Source organism: Carcharodon carcharias, chromosome 11 (genome assembly GCF_017639515.1).
Source record: "Carcharodon carcharias isolate sCarCar2 chromosome 11, sCarCar2.pri, whole genome shotgun sequence".
NCBI classification, from domain to species: Eukaryota; Metazoa; Chordata; class Chondrichthyes; order Lamniformes; family Lamnidae; genus Carcharodon; species Carcharodon carcharias.
The window spans coordinates 150,138,653-150,154,322 of NC_054477.1; the positions used below are offsets into that span (position 1 = coordinate 150,138,653).

The 15,670-nt window shown below is 44.0% G+C and overlaps 1 protein-coding gene across 3 annotated transcripts in view; it reads left to right on the top strand.

Moving 5' to 3' along the window:
* The window catches only part of tbc1d4 (TBC1 domain family, member 4), a 269,789-nt gene that overhangs the window by 180,598 nt on the left and 73,521 nt on the right, over window positions 1-15,670 (top strand). For all 3 annotated transcript variants that reach the window (XM_041198949.1, XM_041198950.1, XM_041198951.1), the window contains exons 9-10: window positions 13,537-13,614; window positions 14,134-14,375. In XM_041198949.1, coding sequence (XP_041054883.1) covers window positions 13,537-13,614; window positions 14,134-14,375 — 320 coding nt within the window. The remainder of the gene's footprint in view (window positions 1-13,536; window positions 13,615-14,133; window positions 14,376-15,670) is intronic.

A 15,670-nucleotide genomic window follows, 5' to 3' on the forward strand; every position in this document is an offset into this window, starting at 1 on the left:
GGGTCCAAATGCTAAATGGAGCTCGGGTCTGCACTCTCCCATGGTTCAGATGGGTGAGAAAGACCCCATGGCACTAATCAAAGACAAATGATGTTTCTTCCTGTAAGCAAACATGTGTCCTGGTCAAAATCCACCCACCCCTACCTCCCCATGATTCAAATTAACCGATCATCTCGTTTGCGGTTGTGAGACCTTGTTTTGAGCAAAATGTACCACATAGCAACAGCAATTTAAGTAACACATTCACATGTGAGTCAAAAGCTCATGGATTCAAGCCCAACTCCAGAACTTAAATACATAATCCAGCCTGACACTTAATTGTGCTGCTGTGGCTCACGTGCTGACTTTCAGGTTAGAAATTCAGGCAAACCTCCACCTGCTAGTTCAGGTGAATGTAAATGATTTCATGGCAAGGGAGAATGTCCAGCGCCACAAAACTAGCTGCTCCCACACTTCATTTATGCTGGTCTTGTGGAACAGTAGGTAGCATCCCTGCCTCTGAGAAAGAAACTGTGGGTGCAAGTCCCACCCCTGGACTTGGTGGCCAAGGAAGTTGAGTTCATAATGTGGCCAAACAGGTTGAGTATCAACCTGCAAATCCTTCCAACATGCACCAATGGCAGGTGGTAAGAGTCGGAGAAAGTCCTGGTCAGCCATGTGATGGAATAAAGTTGGAGTTTCTGCCATCACTATTCATCACTCCAGATCACAACATGAATGTAAAAATGCATATTGCCACAGCAACTCAGACTCCTTAAGTGAAGTGTAACACACCATCGCCGCATTTCATTTCTGCTTACTCTGTTCAATTTGTCCACCATGTTTGCCTGTATAACAACAGTGACTGTACTTTGAAAATAATTCATTAGCTATGAAGCACTTTGGGATACCCTGAAGACATGAAAGGGACTAGATAAATCCAAATTCTTTCTTCTCTTCCAGAAGCAATCCATAAGATGTGAAGTGTGCTTGGTTGTCCTGGGAGATGTGATAAGCGTCATATATAAATGAATATTCACAGTGCAGTGCCAATCAATAAAAAGGGAACAGGAATTATTTTGCAATGTTGCAGGACCTGTTGACGGAAGAAAGGAAAGAAAACGGTGCTGAAATATCTGTCAGAAAATTGACTGCTCCTTGGTGTGGTGGGAAGAAAAGCCCAATGGGTATTAGCACAACTGAAGCCAAACTCGATTTCTTTTTAGCTTAACACTGACTCACCTGTCAGTGATGTTTCAGTTATCCCACCTGTTAGCAGAAGATGCCATACCGAACCACCCGTTAAATATTCATCCACACTCCCATTGCAGTTTTGCCTGGGAGTTTCTGAGAGCTGCTCACGTGTCACCGTAACTTCAATGGAAGTGTACGCGTGTAAGCAGCGTTTCCACCAAATATGCAGGAAATTCCTGACCTTGGTTACTGGGCTGGAACTGGACTTAGAGCAGAGTGCACTGGAAACGTGCAAAGTAATTTTGGGCTATGACTCATGGGTTTTAATTTGTCTTCCCATTTATTGATCTACTTGACCCCACACTAATTGCAGTGGAAGAGACAGATTGTTGACCAGTTCCCTGGCCATCACTGCCTCTCCGAGATGTCAGGATATGAGAGACAAGCCTCTGAGAGAAGTACTTGAACTTTGCTGGGTTCACAAAGCTTCTCTGGAGATGCCGTGACATTCCAGCCTTAAAATTACACTGTAGAATACTTAGCTGATGAAGCTTCAGTGTATCTATCTCTGTCATCCTTACAGAGGTGTTCCTGCTAAAACAAAACAGATTTCAGACAAATGCACTAAGTCCTTAATATTAATAATTTTGGCACCTCTGGGCAGTGGAGGGAAGCTTGGCTGGCAAGGGAGCTTAATTTGGTGCAGGGCCAAAAATCAGTTCCTCGACGATAGGATGAACTTTAGTAATTATGTTCTTGGGACTGTAAAGGCGGGTTAAAGTATGCCTCAAGTAAGAGACGTTGGCCGGATTCTTCCATTCTGGAGTCTAAGTTCAGTGGGAGTTGTGGAAGTGGGAGTGATTTCTGCTGGTGGGGGAGTTGGGGGTGCTGGGGGTGAAGTGATGGCTGACCACACGTGATCTTGCACTGTTCAGCTCATTCAATATGAATCCAGGAGGAGCTCGCTAATTCCTACAGTGGGTCGAGCTTTCTGACGAACAATGTCGGGAAGCCCTTTTCGCATGGCTTTAGCAAGTCATGCATGCTCATTAAAAGGCTAGCTCACCGGAATTAAGCTTCCCCGCCAAATTTAGTTCCCCGCCAGTGGGAAATTAGAATGTTCACTTTTCCGACTGCACATAAGTGGTGTGTACCTAACAAGGTAGACTTCTCCCATAATTAACGGTGAGTTGCCGCTGCATTGTCCTCTTTGGTGGGGGGGGTGGTGTCTGCAGATGCCAGCCTGTGCCCGAGGCCAGGTGGTGGCAGTGCAAGTTGCGTGGAGGATGACCAAGGAAGGGTTAGCGGGGAGGGGTGGAGCAATGGCTAGGCAAAGGTGGAAGGGGTAGTGCAGGCTGTCTGGGTGCCCTTTAAATATGGTGCCTGGACCTTCGACCCCATGAGGTACTGGCGGGGAGAGCAACTTCCTGCCTACTCCCACTGCGAGCTCTTCCTGGATTCATTTTTAATGAGCTGAACAGCGCAAGATCGCACATGGTCAATGGTCACATTCCTCCCCCCCACCCCCGCCAACACAACAGCAGAATCACTCCCACTTCCATACCTGCACTAAACTTAGATTTCGGAATGGAAGATTCCGGCCAATGTCTCTCACTGGAGGCACTCTGCTGTGTCATAGTGTATGTACCTGTGTATAACATGCCTCCAATATTTTTTAACTTAAAGAAAACTGGTGAAATGAATGACTTCTCAAGGGCAACAATGGATGGGTAGCAATTGCTGGCCTCAAAGTCCATGTCCTGTGAAAGAATAAAAAAAACTGTAAGACTATCCCATAGTTGCGGGGAAAGCAGGACATTTGATTTTGACATGGCTGCCTGCTGTGTGCACCATTAATGTTGTGAATAAGCGAGGGGCCTGGGAACTGGAACCAGAGAGAGGGGAGTAGCATGGTATGGTTCACAATGGGTAGGGGAGCAATAACAGGCCACAAGCCAGGAGCCAGAGGGATGGTTGTCCAACTCATCACAATGACCCGTGCTAAAAACAAAACCCAGGACACACGCGAGAATTTTTAACCTTTTCTGGAAGTATGTACTCTCCACGGGCCCAGCTCAGACCCTTGTTTAGGTAATAACCCATTAGTCTGGAAAAAGTTCAAATACATCAATAGAACAAATAGAATTAATTTTCTGTTTTTGTTTGTTATTTTAGAATTGTTGATGAATTGCAGTTTTGAGCTATGGTTGTGGAGAGGGAAGTACTAACTTCCTGATCTCTTTATCTTTCCATTCGGACTTTTTAGCTCATTTTTAATGAAATATCCGCCAGTTCAGATTGTGTGCATTATAGGGTAAATCCAGCAATACTGTCCTCCTCAGTCAAATAACTTAATTTGGTTGGGCCGACTCTACGACCCACACTTAACAACAATAACCTACATTCACATAGCCCCTTTAGCAATGTAAAGTGTACCAAGATGTTTCACAGGAGCGTTATCAAAACAAACTGACGAAGAGCCACATAAGGAGATATAAGGGTAGGTGATCAAAAGCTTGTTCAAAGTGGAAGGCTTTCAGGAGCGTTTTTAAGGAGGAGAAAGAGGCAGAGAGGTTTAGGGAGGGAATTCCAGAGATTAAGGCTTAGGCAGCTAAGGGCAGGGCACAAATGGATGGGACGATAGAAATTGGGATGCACAAGATACAAGGTTTGGAGGAGCATGGATATCTTGCAGAGTTGTGGGGCTGGAGGAGATTGCAGAGATAGGGAGAGGTGATGCTTTGGGGAGATTTGAAAACAAGTTGAGAAAGTAAATGCCAATCTTGGGATAAAATGGCCTCTTTCTGCAGTACCGAATCCTATGAATTTCCTGCTCCTGAAAAAAATTCAGTTAGATTGGAGAATGGGTATTTTTACTTAGAGAGGTTTTAACTGGGAGAAATAGAGGTGGACGTGCTTTCACAATAAACACTATTATCTTAGCTAAAGTTAAAAATATTTTCAAACACTTCTGAGTAGGAATGATTTTAGTCTGGATTTTCATTACCGAAGCAGGTAGCTCCAGTTGGGAAATTTCCCGGCTTGCCGCACCTACTTTGGTAGAAAGGCACCCGAATGGTGGGATCTTCTCTCCTGTGTGGGTGGGATTGTGAGATAGAGTCGGGCCCGCTGTCCCAGAAGCAAATTGGGGGCGGGCACAGGAATGACCGACTGCCGAGCTGGGCTGGTAAAATGCCGGTCTCCATTCTCTGGGACTTTATTCCAATTGTTTGGTTACCTTTTAGGCTCTCTGGTTCTCCCCACACCCCCACACCCTGTCACACCCCACCCCTTCCTCATGCCACCTTCTTGTCCCCATGCCAACTCATGCCCTCCACCCGCCACCATGGCCCCTTACAGCTCCATGCCAACTCTTTTGATCCCATGCAGACTAATGCCAGATGCCAGCCACCACCTATACCCTCCATGCCAACTCACCCAGTATCCACCATGGGCAGGAGCCATTTTGAGATGAAATAAAATAAAGTTCTAAAAATGTGTTACGGCCTTCACTATATTTTTTAAAAACTCCCATTCATGAAAGCCCATTCAAACCTTTGAAACCTCAAGTGCTTAATCTCTTATAAAAAAAAACAAACTTATATTTATAACCCCACATCAAAGGCAGCTGGTCCTTTAATAGGTTTTGAACTGTCAAACTGAACTCAGAACATCCCTCCTCCCCCACCGACCCACTGAGATTTTTATAGCATTTGGAAATCAGCTATGTATTCAAAAAGACCCCTTAGGGAAATGTCAACAAAAACTCTGGAAGCTGCCAGAAGAGAGTATTTTTTTTAAACTCTCACTCACACTGGTGGCCTGTTTTTCATTTTTAAAGGGCTGGGGATTTAAATACCTTCACATCATGACAGTTGTACAGACTTTATCCACACCCTAAGAGCATTCACGTCTACTCCATTTATACGTGACTTCCACATTGCGGGTTAATGCCTTGCAACATCCTAAATGCTATCAAGTTGATCTCAGCACTGAGTTCAAATGGCCCTGCTTCCCTGACATGTGAGTCATGCCTCAACACCCCCCCCCCCCCCCTTTCCTCTACCAGCAGAAATTGGACCTGTCAGAAATGGTGGCTAAGTCTTGAGTTTGCGCTGAGTTAGCTGATCTCAGCTGAGGTAGAGGAGCTAGAAATCTCACTATCCCTGGGCAAAGGAAAGAGAGCTAGGTCTGTCACTCCTGATCGCTATCCAGTGACTGCTGCTAGTTATTGTTGTGCACATCCGGGTCCCCCTCGCCATTTTGAAAGCTCCAACCACTCCTCAAAAATTCGGGCCTTTGTTTAACAACATGGTCCAAAATTTGCTGAAAAAAAAGTTTGATTGATACACAGGGCTATTAATGTCCAAATCACAGAGCATCTGAGGAAGAGGTAACCCTTGAATTGCAAATCACCATGGACCGTGGCTTCTGAGCTTCCCAGTGTCAATGCCAGGGCGGGGGGGGGGAAGGTTTGCACAACAATTGCCCAGAAGTGCTCACTTCCCTTGGCAAATGGCCCTGCACTGGGAACCATCCAAAAATGCGATTTAAATTGCAAATTCGGATGGTCCCTACTGGGTTACCCCAGTAGTTACCCAAAAAAGGCTAGAAGAATTAAAATCACTTCTAACTTCTGGGTAACTATTGTACAGACCCAGAGCAACCCCCCCAAGCGGACTCCCTCCACACATTCCCAGAGATCTCCCCCAATCCCTGACAACCTCTCCCCTGCCCAACTGGATTCCACCCAACCACATGGGACTCCTTCACCCTCTCTTCAGTGGGCCTGACTGTTACAGCACAGAAAGAGGCCATTCAGCCCATCATGTCTGTGCCAGCCAAAAAAGAAAAAGTAAACAAGCTAGCTGCCCATTTTAATCCCACCTTCCAGCATCTGGTCTGTACCTTGCAGGTTCCAGCATTTAGGTACAGTTCCAGGTACGTTTTAAATGAGTTGAGGGTTTCTGCCTCCACTACTAAACCAGGTAGCGAATTCCAGACACCCACCACCCTCTGGGTGAAGTTTTTCCTCATGTCCCCTCTAATTCTTCAAACAATACCCTAAATCCCCTGGTAATTGACCTCTCTGCTAGGGGAATCAGAGTATCCCTGTCTACTCTATCCAGACCCCTCATAATCTTGTATACTTCAATCAGGTCACCCCTCAGCTTGCTCTGTTCTAAGGAAAACAACTCCAGCCTATCCAATATTTCCTCATAGCTACAATTTTCAAGCCCTGGCAACATTCTTGTAAATCTCCTCTGTACTCTCTCCAGAGCAATTATGTCCTTCCTGTAATGTGGCGACCAGAACTGTACACAAAATTCCAGCTGTGGCCTAACCAGCATTTTGTACAGTTCCAACATTACACCCCTGCTTTTGTATTCTATACCTCGTCCAATAAAGGAGAGCATTTCATATGCTTTCTTTACCGCCTTATCCACCTATCTTGCCACCTTCAGGGGCATGTGGACATGCACACCAAGGTCTCTCACTTCCTCTATCCCTCCCAATATCCTCCCATTTATTGTGCGTTCCCTAGCTTTGTTTGACTTCCCCAAATGCATTACCTCACACTTCTCTGGATTGAATTCCATCTGCTACTTTTCCATTCACTCAACCAAACCATTGATATCATTCTGGAGACAACACCTATTCTCTTTATCATTAACTACAGGGCTAATTTTTGTGTCACCTGCAAATTTCCCAATCATACCTCCCAAATCATGAAAATATACAACAAATAGCAAGGGCCCCAACACTGAGCTCTGTGGAATGCCACGGGAAACGATTTTCCATTTGTTAAAACATCTATCAATCATTACCCTTTGTTTCCTGTGGCTGAGTCAATTTTGAATCCAACTCACCACATTCCCCGGAATCCCATGGGCGTTTAATTTTCTGACCAGTCCGCCATGTGGGACTTTGTCGAAAGCCTTACTAAAATCCATGTAGACAACATCCACGGCACTACCCTCACCAATCCTCCTTGTTACTTACTCAAAAAATTTGCTTAAATTAATAAGACACGACCTTCCCCTAACAAACCATGCTATCGCTAATTAATCCATTGCTTTTTAAGTGACAGTTTATCCTGTCTCTTAGAGTTGATTTTAATAATTTGACCACCACAAAAGTCAGACTGACCAGCCTATAATTATTTGGTCTATCCCTCGCACCCCTTTTAAACATTGATACAATGTTCACAGACCTCCAATCCTCTGGTGCTTCACCTGTGTCTAGTGAGGATTTGAAAATGATCCTCAGAGCATCCGCTATTTCCTCCCTGGCTTCCTTTAACAGCCTGGACTACAATCTATCTGGCCTTGGTGACTTATCCACCTTCAAGGATGTCACCCTGCAGTACACTATGCTTATTGCATCTAATATTTCACACTCCTCCTCTTTAACTAGAATATCTGCTTCATCCCTCTCCTGAGTGAAGACGGAGACAAAGTACTCATTGAGAACCCTGCCCACATCTTCAGCATCAGCGCACAAGTTACCACACACATCTCTGTTCGGCCCTACCTTCTCCTTACTTATTCTTTTGCTCTTAATGTACCGGTGAAACAACTTTGAGTTTTCTTTGATTTTACCTGTCAATATTTTTTCATATCCTCTCTTTGCTTTCCTAGTTAACCTTTTTACTTCACCCCTGTACTTCCTATACTCCTCTAGGCTTTCTCCAGTATTAATTTTTTTGTCACTGTTTTTGCTTTATCTTACCTTATATACTTCTAGATAACGAGGGGACTCTAGATTTGGTACTACCATCCTTTTCCTTTGTGGGCACATGTCTACACTGTGCCTGTAGAATTTTGCTTTTGAATGCCTCTCATTGGTCTGTCACTGATTTCCCATCAAGTAGCTGTAACCAGTCCACTTTCACCAGCTAACCTCTCAGCTTCGTAAATTTTGCCTTTCCCTAATTTAGAACTTTTACTCCTGTTCTATCTTTATCCTTTTCCATAATTAAATTAAATCTAACTGTATTATGGTCACTGTCTCCAAAATGGTCACCCACTGCTATTTCATCCATTTGCCCAGCTTCATTTCTAGTAACAAATCTAGAATTGCACCCCCTCTCGCTGAGCTTGTTATGCGCTTGGCTAAAAAGGTCCTCCCCAATGCAGTTCAAGAATTTTGTGCCCTCTGTGCCTATTACACTATTCGTATCCCAATTGATATTAGGGTAGTTGAAGTGCCCAATTGTCCTATTGTTTATGCACTCAGGAGTTTGCCCACATATTTGCTCTTCTATCTCCCTCTCACAATTTGGGGGTCTATAGTACACTCCTCGTAGTGTGGCTGCCACTTTTTTATTCGTGAGCTCAACCCATATGGCCTCATTTGATAATTCATTTAGTATATCATCCCTCCTAACAGCTATAATTGATTGTTTAACCAATAATGCTACACCCACCTTTTTTAGGCCCCTCTCTATCCTGCCTGAAAACCCTATATCCCCTGACCTTAGACCCCACTCAGACATCTGACCTTTGACCTCTGAACCGCTGGCCTCTGACCCCGTCCTGTGAAGCCCGCCAACCTCTGAACCACTCATCCCCTAAATCCTATCCGCTTACACATAACAATTAGTTCCTACCTAATTAGTTCCTAGCTCTTTACAGATAATACAGCAATATATAACAGACGCAATACCTTCTTTGCGATGGGCGATGCCAGCGGAACATCTTTGCTGCATTTTCGTCACAGGACACACAAAGATTGTCTCTGACTTGCCTGTTAACACCATTCCCAGCTCCCTGCTGCAGATCAGTGGATCAAACACTGCTACATGCCATACGTGAAAGATATGTCATCTTGGTGAATTTTTGAGATCCAAAGTTCTGCCTCAGTGTTCAACCGAATCGGGCTGCAGTATCGTCAGGCTCTTAAAGTAAAGCTAGATAAATACATGAGAGAGAAAGGCACGAAGATGTGATGATAGGCTGAAATGAAGTAGGTTGTGAGGAGGCTTGAGTGGAGCATGTGGATGTACCTACACCACATGGACTGCAGCGGTTCAAGAAGGCAGCTCACCACCACCTTCTCAAGGGCAACTAGGGATGGGCAATAAATGCTGGCCCAGCCAGTGAAGCCCATATCCCGTGAATGAGTACAAAAAAAATTGTTGAAGAAAGCCCAGGAGGAATAGCAGAAGCCATTATCATGTTTTTTCAATCCTCTTTAGATATGGAAATTGTGCTGACAGAGTTGATTCATATTATTATTTACATATGCTAATAAACCTGCCGGAATTTTTCATTTTTGTTTCTTAAACTATTACAGATTCTTTATTACTCATCATGTTACCAGTTGGACATGTTTTTATAATTTAGATTTATTTTTGTAGCAGATTGCAGTGGTAAAAAGTAAAATGGAAATGGAGTGGGTTAATGGCCGACTCTTCTCAGTGAAGATAGAAGGTTCAGATTTATGGCAAAAATAACTAATAAATTGTAATTTATTCTGTATGAAATATTCACATTTGTGCTGTGTTAAAGGCGTTAGAAGAAAAAACACAATGGGGAGAATTTTTACTATGGCAGGCAGGTGGGCTGGGCAGGAGCGGGCGGGGGTGGAGGCGATCACCGCCATTTTGCGTAGGCGGGCCAATTAAGGCCCGCCCAACGTAAGGTGTGCCCGGTCACTACCTGTGTGGGCAGTGGGGGAGGAATGGAGAGTCGGGGTCTGTGCTCTTTTTGCGCAAGCGCACGAAAGAGTGCAGCAATCTCCCCGAGGCATGGAGCTGCCTCAGGGAGATTGAGTAGATAATAAAGCTTTTAAAAAGTAAAGTAAAAAAATCATTTAATCAGGTTCCCTCATGTGACAGTTTCACATGAGCTGGGCCATGTTTGTGAAGTTGACAAAATTTATTTAATTATTTTATGAAACCTTCAGGAAATCTCACCCCGCCTGTGGATGAAGCTTCCTGAAAAACGCCAAGGCTGCGTGGACTCTTTGCCTGCCCTCTAACCTGGCAGCGTTGTTAATAAGTTAAATTACTTTTTTAATGGCCTCAATAGGCCGTTGATGATTTGGCGGGCGCACAGCCGACTCAGCACATGCCCGCCAAACGAAATATCGATATGACGCGTGATGATGTCATCATGCATCATTTTACGCGTCGGCGTGTTGGGCAACATTCTGCCTAATGCTTTACAATAAAATGACTGAAATGGTTATGAGGAATATACAGAAGAGAATAATAAGCATAAGTCATCACTTTGAAAATGAAAACTTTGTCAGATTCTCGGAGATGAAGCAACCATTTGTTACAATACATTTTGGGCTGTTAAAGTGAGGCTAGATAAATACATGAGGGATATGATGATAGGCTGAAATGAAGAAGGATGCGAGGAGGATTTAGTGGAGCATAAATACCAGCATGGACCAATTGGGCCCAATGATCTGTTTCTGTGCTGTAAATTCTGTGTAAAAATTCATATGTTGCCATGGTCAATAAGTGCTGGAGTGGGATTTGTACCCAGAGCGTCTGGCTCAGGCAGCTTGCTACCTACTGAGTCACAAGACCTTTTAGCACAGCAAAACGTCCCGAGGAATTGCACAGGTGTGTTACCAGGCAGAATTTCTGATGCAGTATTCGAGTAGGTTTAGTCAGTTAAAGTGGGACTTAGGACTGGAGCATAAGTCTTCATCACAGTGCAGATGATTATTGATATTGGATCTATATAAACCAATTAGAAACACTTGGTTGAACTGAACACCTGGTTATTATACAGCAACACTGAGCCACCTTAAACACATGAATCACCATAATCACATTTTCCCGGCCAGTTCTAAACCTGTGTTGCAAATGATTCCTTCATTTAACCAGTTTGTTTTCTTCAGTGCCCTGTCAGGCTGAATTAGGAAGTTGGAAAATTGAACATTGACAGCACTGTAGCGTCAGGAGTGGGTTTGTGGTTTCACTTATCATGTTTCCTTGGCTAATGATTCACTGTAAGGTAAAGTTTCTGGCTATTCACATCTGTTGTGTTGGTTACATTGTGTTTGATTCAAATGTTACCATATCTAATGCTTAGCAAAGGGGAAAATACCCAGTGTTTGTGCTCTGCCCGTCCAATCGTTTTGCTTGTTACATTGTCATCATTGTCCGTGCATTCCATGTTTGATAATCACAAGAAAATCTGATCAATTTTGACAATTATTGCAACAACAGTAAAATTATTTAGCGTTAGCTCCCAACAAATGACCTATGAATAGAAATTTTGTAAGACTTGAGTGTTTTTCACCCTGGGATCACCTTGAACCGTGACCCTGCAGTCATTTATTCCTTGTCCATGTTGCACGTTGTTCTAGCCTTCCGAGTTATCAGTCTGGATCTCCCCCAGCTTCCTGTGACAGACTTGGCAGACACTGTGCTGCTGAAGCAAATTTGCAAGGGATTGTAAACTTGCGGCTAATGCAGTCAGGAATTTGTGAAGCGTTGTGTCCGATCACTGTGCTCCTTATTAGGCTCGTTGAGGAATTGGAAAGTGTTTTTCCCCTCTCCAAAGTCTCTGACTGCAGTGTTAAGTGAGGGAGCGATGAGAGATCACTGCTCAGCTGAGTCATGTGCTTTGGTCTTGTTTATACATTGTATGTCAAAGAAAGGGAGTTTGGGAAAGATTCCGTTGTCCATTGAATTGATGATTAAAATGGAGACGGGAGAAGGTAAGGAGAGAAACTTGGTGAGAACAAGCTGAAAACCTGATTTTAATCACTACCATTGGTGTCCGTGCCTTCAATTGCCAGACTGTAAGCTTTAGAATTTCCTCCCTGATTCTTCTCACGTTCCATCTTTAAGACACGCTTTAACACCTATCTCTTTGATCAAACTTTCGGTCATCTGACCTAATGTCGCATATGTGGCTATGTTGTACCTTGTTTGATAATGGATGTTTATAGGACGTTTTAGTGCATTAGAGGCACCATGTAAATATAAGTTGATGTTGTTTAGAGTGAATATGCGCTGTTGGCTGCCGTACACCCAGATATGTTGTGCGGAGTGTTTCTAACAAGACTGTTTTTTAACATTGGCTATAGGTTGCCTATCATGCAGCGCTATGTACTTATCCATCTTACAAACACTGGCTCCCTTTAAGAAAGTGCAAAGCCTTTACTTTCCATCCTTCCAACTTTGTGGCTGATACTCTGCATTCTCCTTGGGGGAGGTGACACAGGCGGAAAACCTGCCTCCGACCAGTCTTGACTTCCATAGCAGTTCAGCAGCAGTAGACTGCTGTTTCAAAGCTGGTTGTCTTCTGCAGAAGCCCCATGGTTCTAATTGTTGCATTGTTTCTGGTTTAAGGGTGTGAAATTTGAGCATGTGCTGGGACATCAGCTAATGGGCATCACTGCATGAAACAGAGTTTGGCTGTCCTGGGAAAGAAACCATTTAGTTAGCTACAGACTGCACCCAGTACAGAAGAAAATATGTCACCTTCTTGCAGATGAACTCAGCTGCCTGTAACTTGCACCAAGTCCCCTTCACCTATCACCCCTCCTATGCATACTGATCTGTATTGGCTCCCAGTCTGGCAGTGCCTTGATGTTAAAATCTATGATTTCACTCCCACTTATCTCTGCAATTCCCTCAGACCCACAAGCCTCGAGATCTCTCATCCCGTTCCGGCCTCTTGCACATTCCCTATTTTTATTCCTTCATCATTGGTGGCCATACTTTCAGCTGCCTAGGCCCTAAGCTCTGGAATTACCTCCATGAACCTTTCTGCCTCTCTACCTTTCCTCCTCAGATGTTCCTTAAAAGCTACCTCTTTAACAAATCCTTTGATCACTTGTCCTACTCTTGCCCTATTTAGCTTGATGTCAATTGTTTTTGTTGATAATCCTGTGAAGTGACTACCTTATAGATGCTGTGTAAATTCAGGTTGTTGTTGATTTGTTCTCCCTCATGACAATTGTTAGAATATGTTATTCCTCTTTTTTCAGATGTCGCTCAAACAGATTACCTGGTCATTATCACATTGCTCTTTGTGGGAGCTTGCTGTGTGCAAATTGGTTGCTACGCTTCCTACATACACTGATTATACTTCAAAAGCACTTCCCTGACGCACATCTCCTCCCAAAGAAGTCCTGAGGTTGTGAAATGCGCTATATAAATTGAAATCTTTCTTCCTTTGTCTATTTACAACTTGGTGACTTGGCCACGTCACCAAAGTATGATCCTCATTGCCAAAAATGTGACAGTGTTGTGATAACAATGACAGTGCACTCTATCTGGTTATTTCCCTGCCTGATGCAGCGCCACCTCCCTTCTATTCGAGAACTGATCTACCTTGTTAGCATCATACCTGACTTTGCTCCTTATGTCTCCGTGTCTTGTCTTAGGGTGCCAAAATGCGGGGTCGGTTGGGAAGTATGGACAGCTTTGAACGTTGCAACAGCCTGGCGTCGGATGCATCCAGGGTGAGTCCTGGGGTCAGTGGCCCCTTTTTAGCTTCTCGCACCCCCCCCCCCCGCAACCTCCCTCTCTCTCGACAGTAACCTGATTGAGTTGAGCAGCGACACTTTTCAATTAATAGACTTGTTTTGCTCAGATACTTTCCATGGAGCAGGAAGTCAGCTGGTGAAATCCAGAGGAAGTGCTTGTGATAGCAGTTCCAGCCTTTGAGGAGCACTTTAAAAACACCGAATATAGTTTCGTCAGCAAAAGAGAAGTGAAAAGGCTGGTCCCCTGCACTTCTTTTTACATAGAAAACTTGGAAATCTGGCTTACTTATCAGCACTGTGCAGTAGTATTTGTAAGTCTTCACTGGATTAAGCACAGCAGGATATGGGAGTTGGTGAGAGAGCACAAATTAGCATACAATGGGTATCTGAGAGTGTGTTGGCAGATTTGCAGGATTTTCGCTCTGCTGTCAGCTTTTTAGAGTGAGCAATGTCATTGCTTTTGGTTTTCTGACCATTGCGGTGGTTCTGGCACAGGACGGTTCTCCAGGGGAGTCCCCTCCCAATTCTCCACCCGTCAGCCCCCGGGCCTCCCCCATCTTCTCGCTGGGCCAGCTCTATGCAGAGGAAGACCCCGACTCGCCACAGTTCCGGAGACGGGCTCACACTTTCAGCCACCCACCGTCCAGCAGCAAGCGGAGGATCAGTTTTCCCAATGAGAAGCTGCACCACGGCAAGTCTCCCATCTTTCGCCAGCAGTCGGAGATTCTTCGGAGCAGGTAAATAGCTTGTGTATGCGGGGTGGGGGAAAGAGGAGCATCATTATCTGACAATGAGGATGTTTTTAATACCTGTTCCACACAAAGTCTTTAATCATGTCTCTCTGTCTTTGGATGGTGGAGCTGATTGTCTCATCGAGGCAAAGCTTTTCAAAGCAAGTGGAATCCTTATAAAAGGCTGGAATAATGTGTCCAATTGTAAGAAGGATACGGAGGCATTAGAGAGGATACAGAAAAGATTCATGAGAATGGTTCCAGTGATGAGGGATTTTAGTTACATGGATAGATCAGAGAAGCTGGGGCTGCTCTTCTTGGCAAAGAGATGGTTGAGAGGAGATTTGATAGAGGTATTCAAAATCATGGGTCTGGACAGAGTAGATAGGGAGATCCTGTGGCCCATTGGCGGGAAGGTCAAGAATCAGGGGGCACTGATTTAAAGCGATTGGCAAAAGAACCACTGGTGACATGAGGAAAACCTTTTTACGCAGCAAGTGGATAGGTTCTGGAATGTATTTTCTGAGAGTGTGATGGAGGCAGATTCAACCTAGGCCTTCAAATGAGAATTGGATAATTATCTGAAGAAAAAAAAAATTGCAGGATTACGGGAAAGGGCGGCGAGTGGGTCTAGCTGAGTCGCTCTTGCAGAGAGCCAGCATCAACAAGACAGGCTGAATGGCTTCTATCTGTGCTCACCGTTCTATGAGAATATAAAGCTTCACTGATGATATTCTTTTTCCAGTCTACATAGGATCACAAGATCTCATTTCAATTCAACCAAATCTTTTATTCACAATCAAGTTACCTTTAGGGAAAAAAATCAACTGTTTAGTGAGGAAAACAATGGGTTCAAATCATATAGGAACGATACCTATATTTAAAAAAATTCTGATGTTACAATGACTGTTATAATCCTGGTAAGGTACAATATAGTTGATTCCAGACAGAATGATCCAAACATAGATCTCGTTGACAATCTAAATCTTATTCACACATCCTCATTGACGCTGTTTGTGTTAATTATGCAGAGTCTTTCTTGCACGACTTTCAGAAAATATCAAAAAATCCACCTTTATTCAGCAACCCTTTAATTTATCAATAATATAAATATCTATATAAAAGCCTTATGCCTATCACACTTTGCAATGGTGCAGAACGATCATTTGAGAATAGGGAAAGAAAGCCCATCATTGACCTGGGGTCTGACCTTTACCAACAATTACAACTAGGCTGTGATTGACCTCAGCAGCTTAGAAGACGCTACCTAGATTTGCTTGTTTAGAGGGAGTAACCTTAAT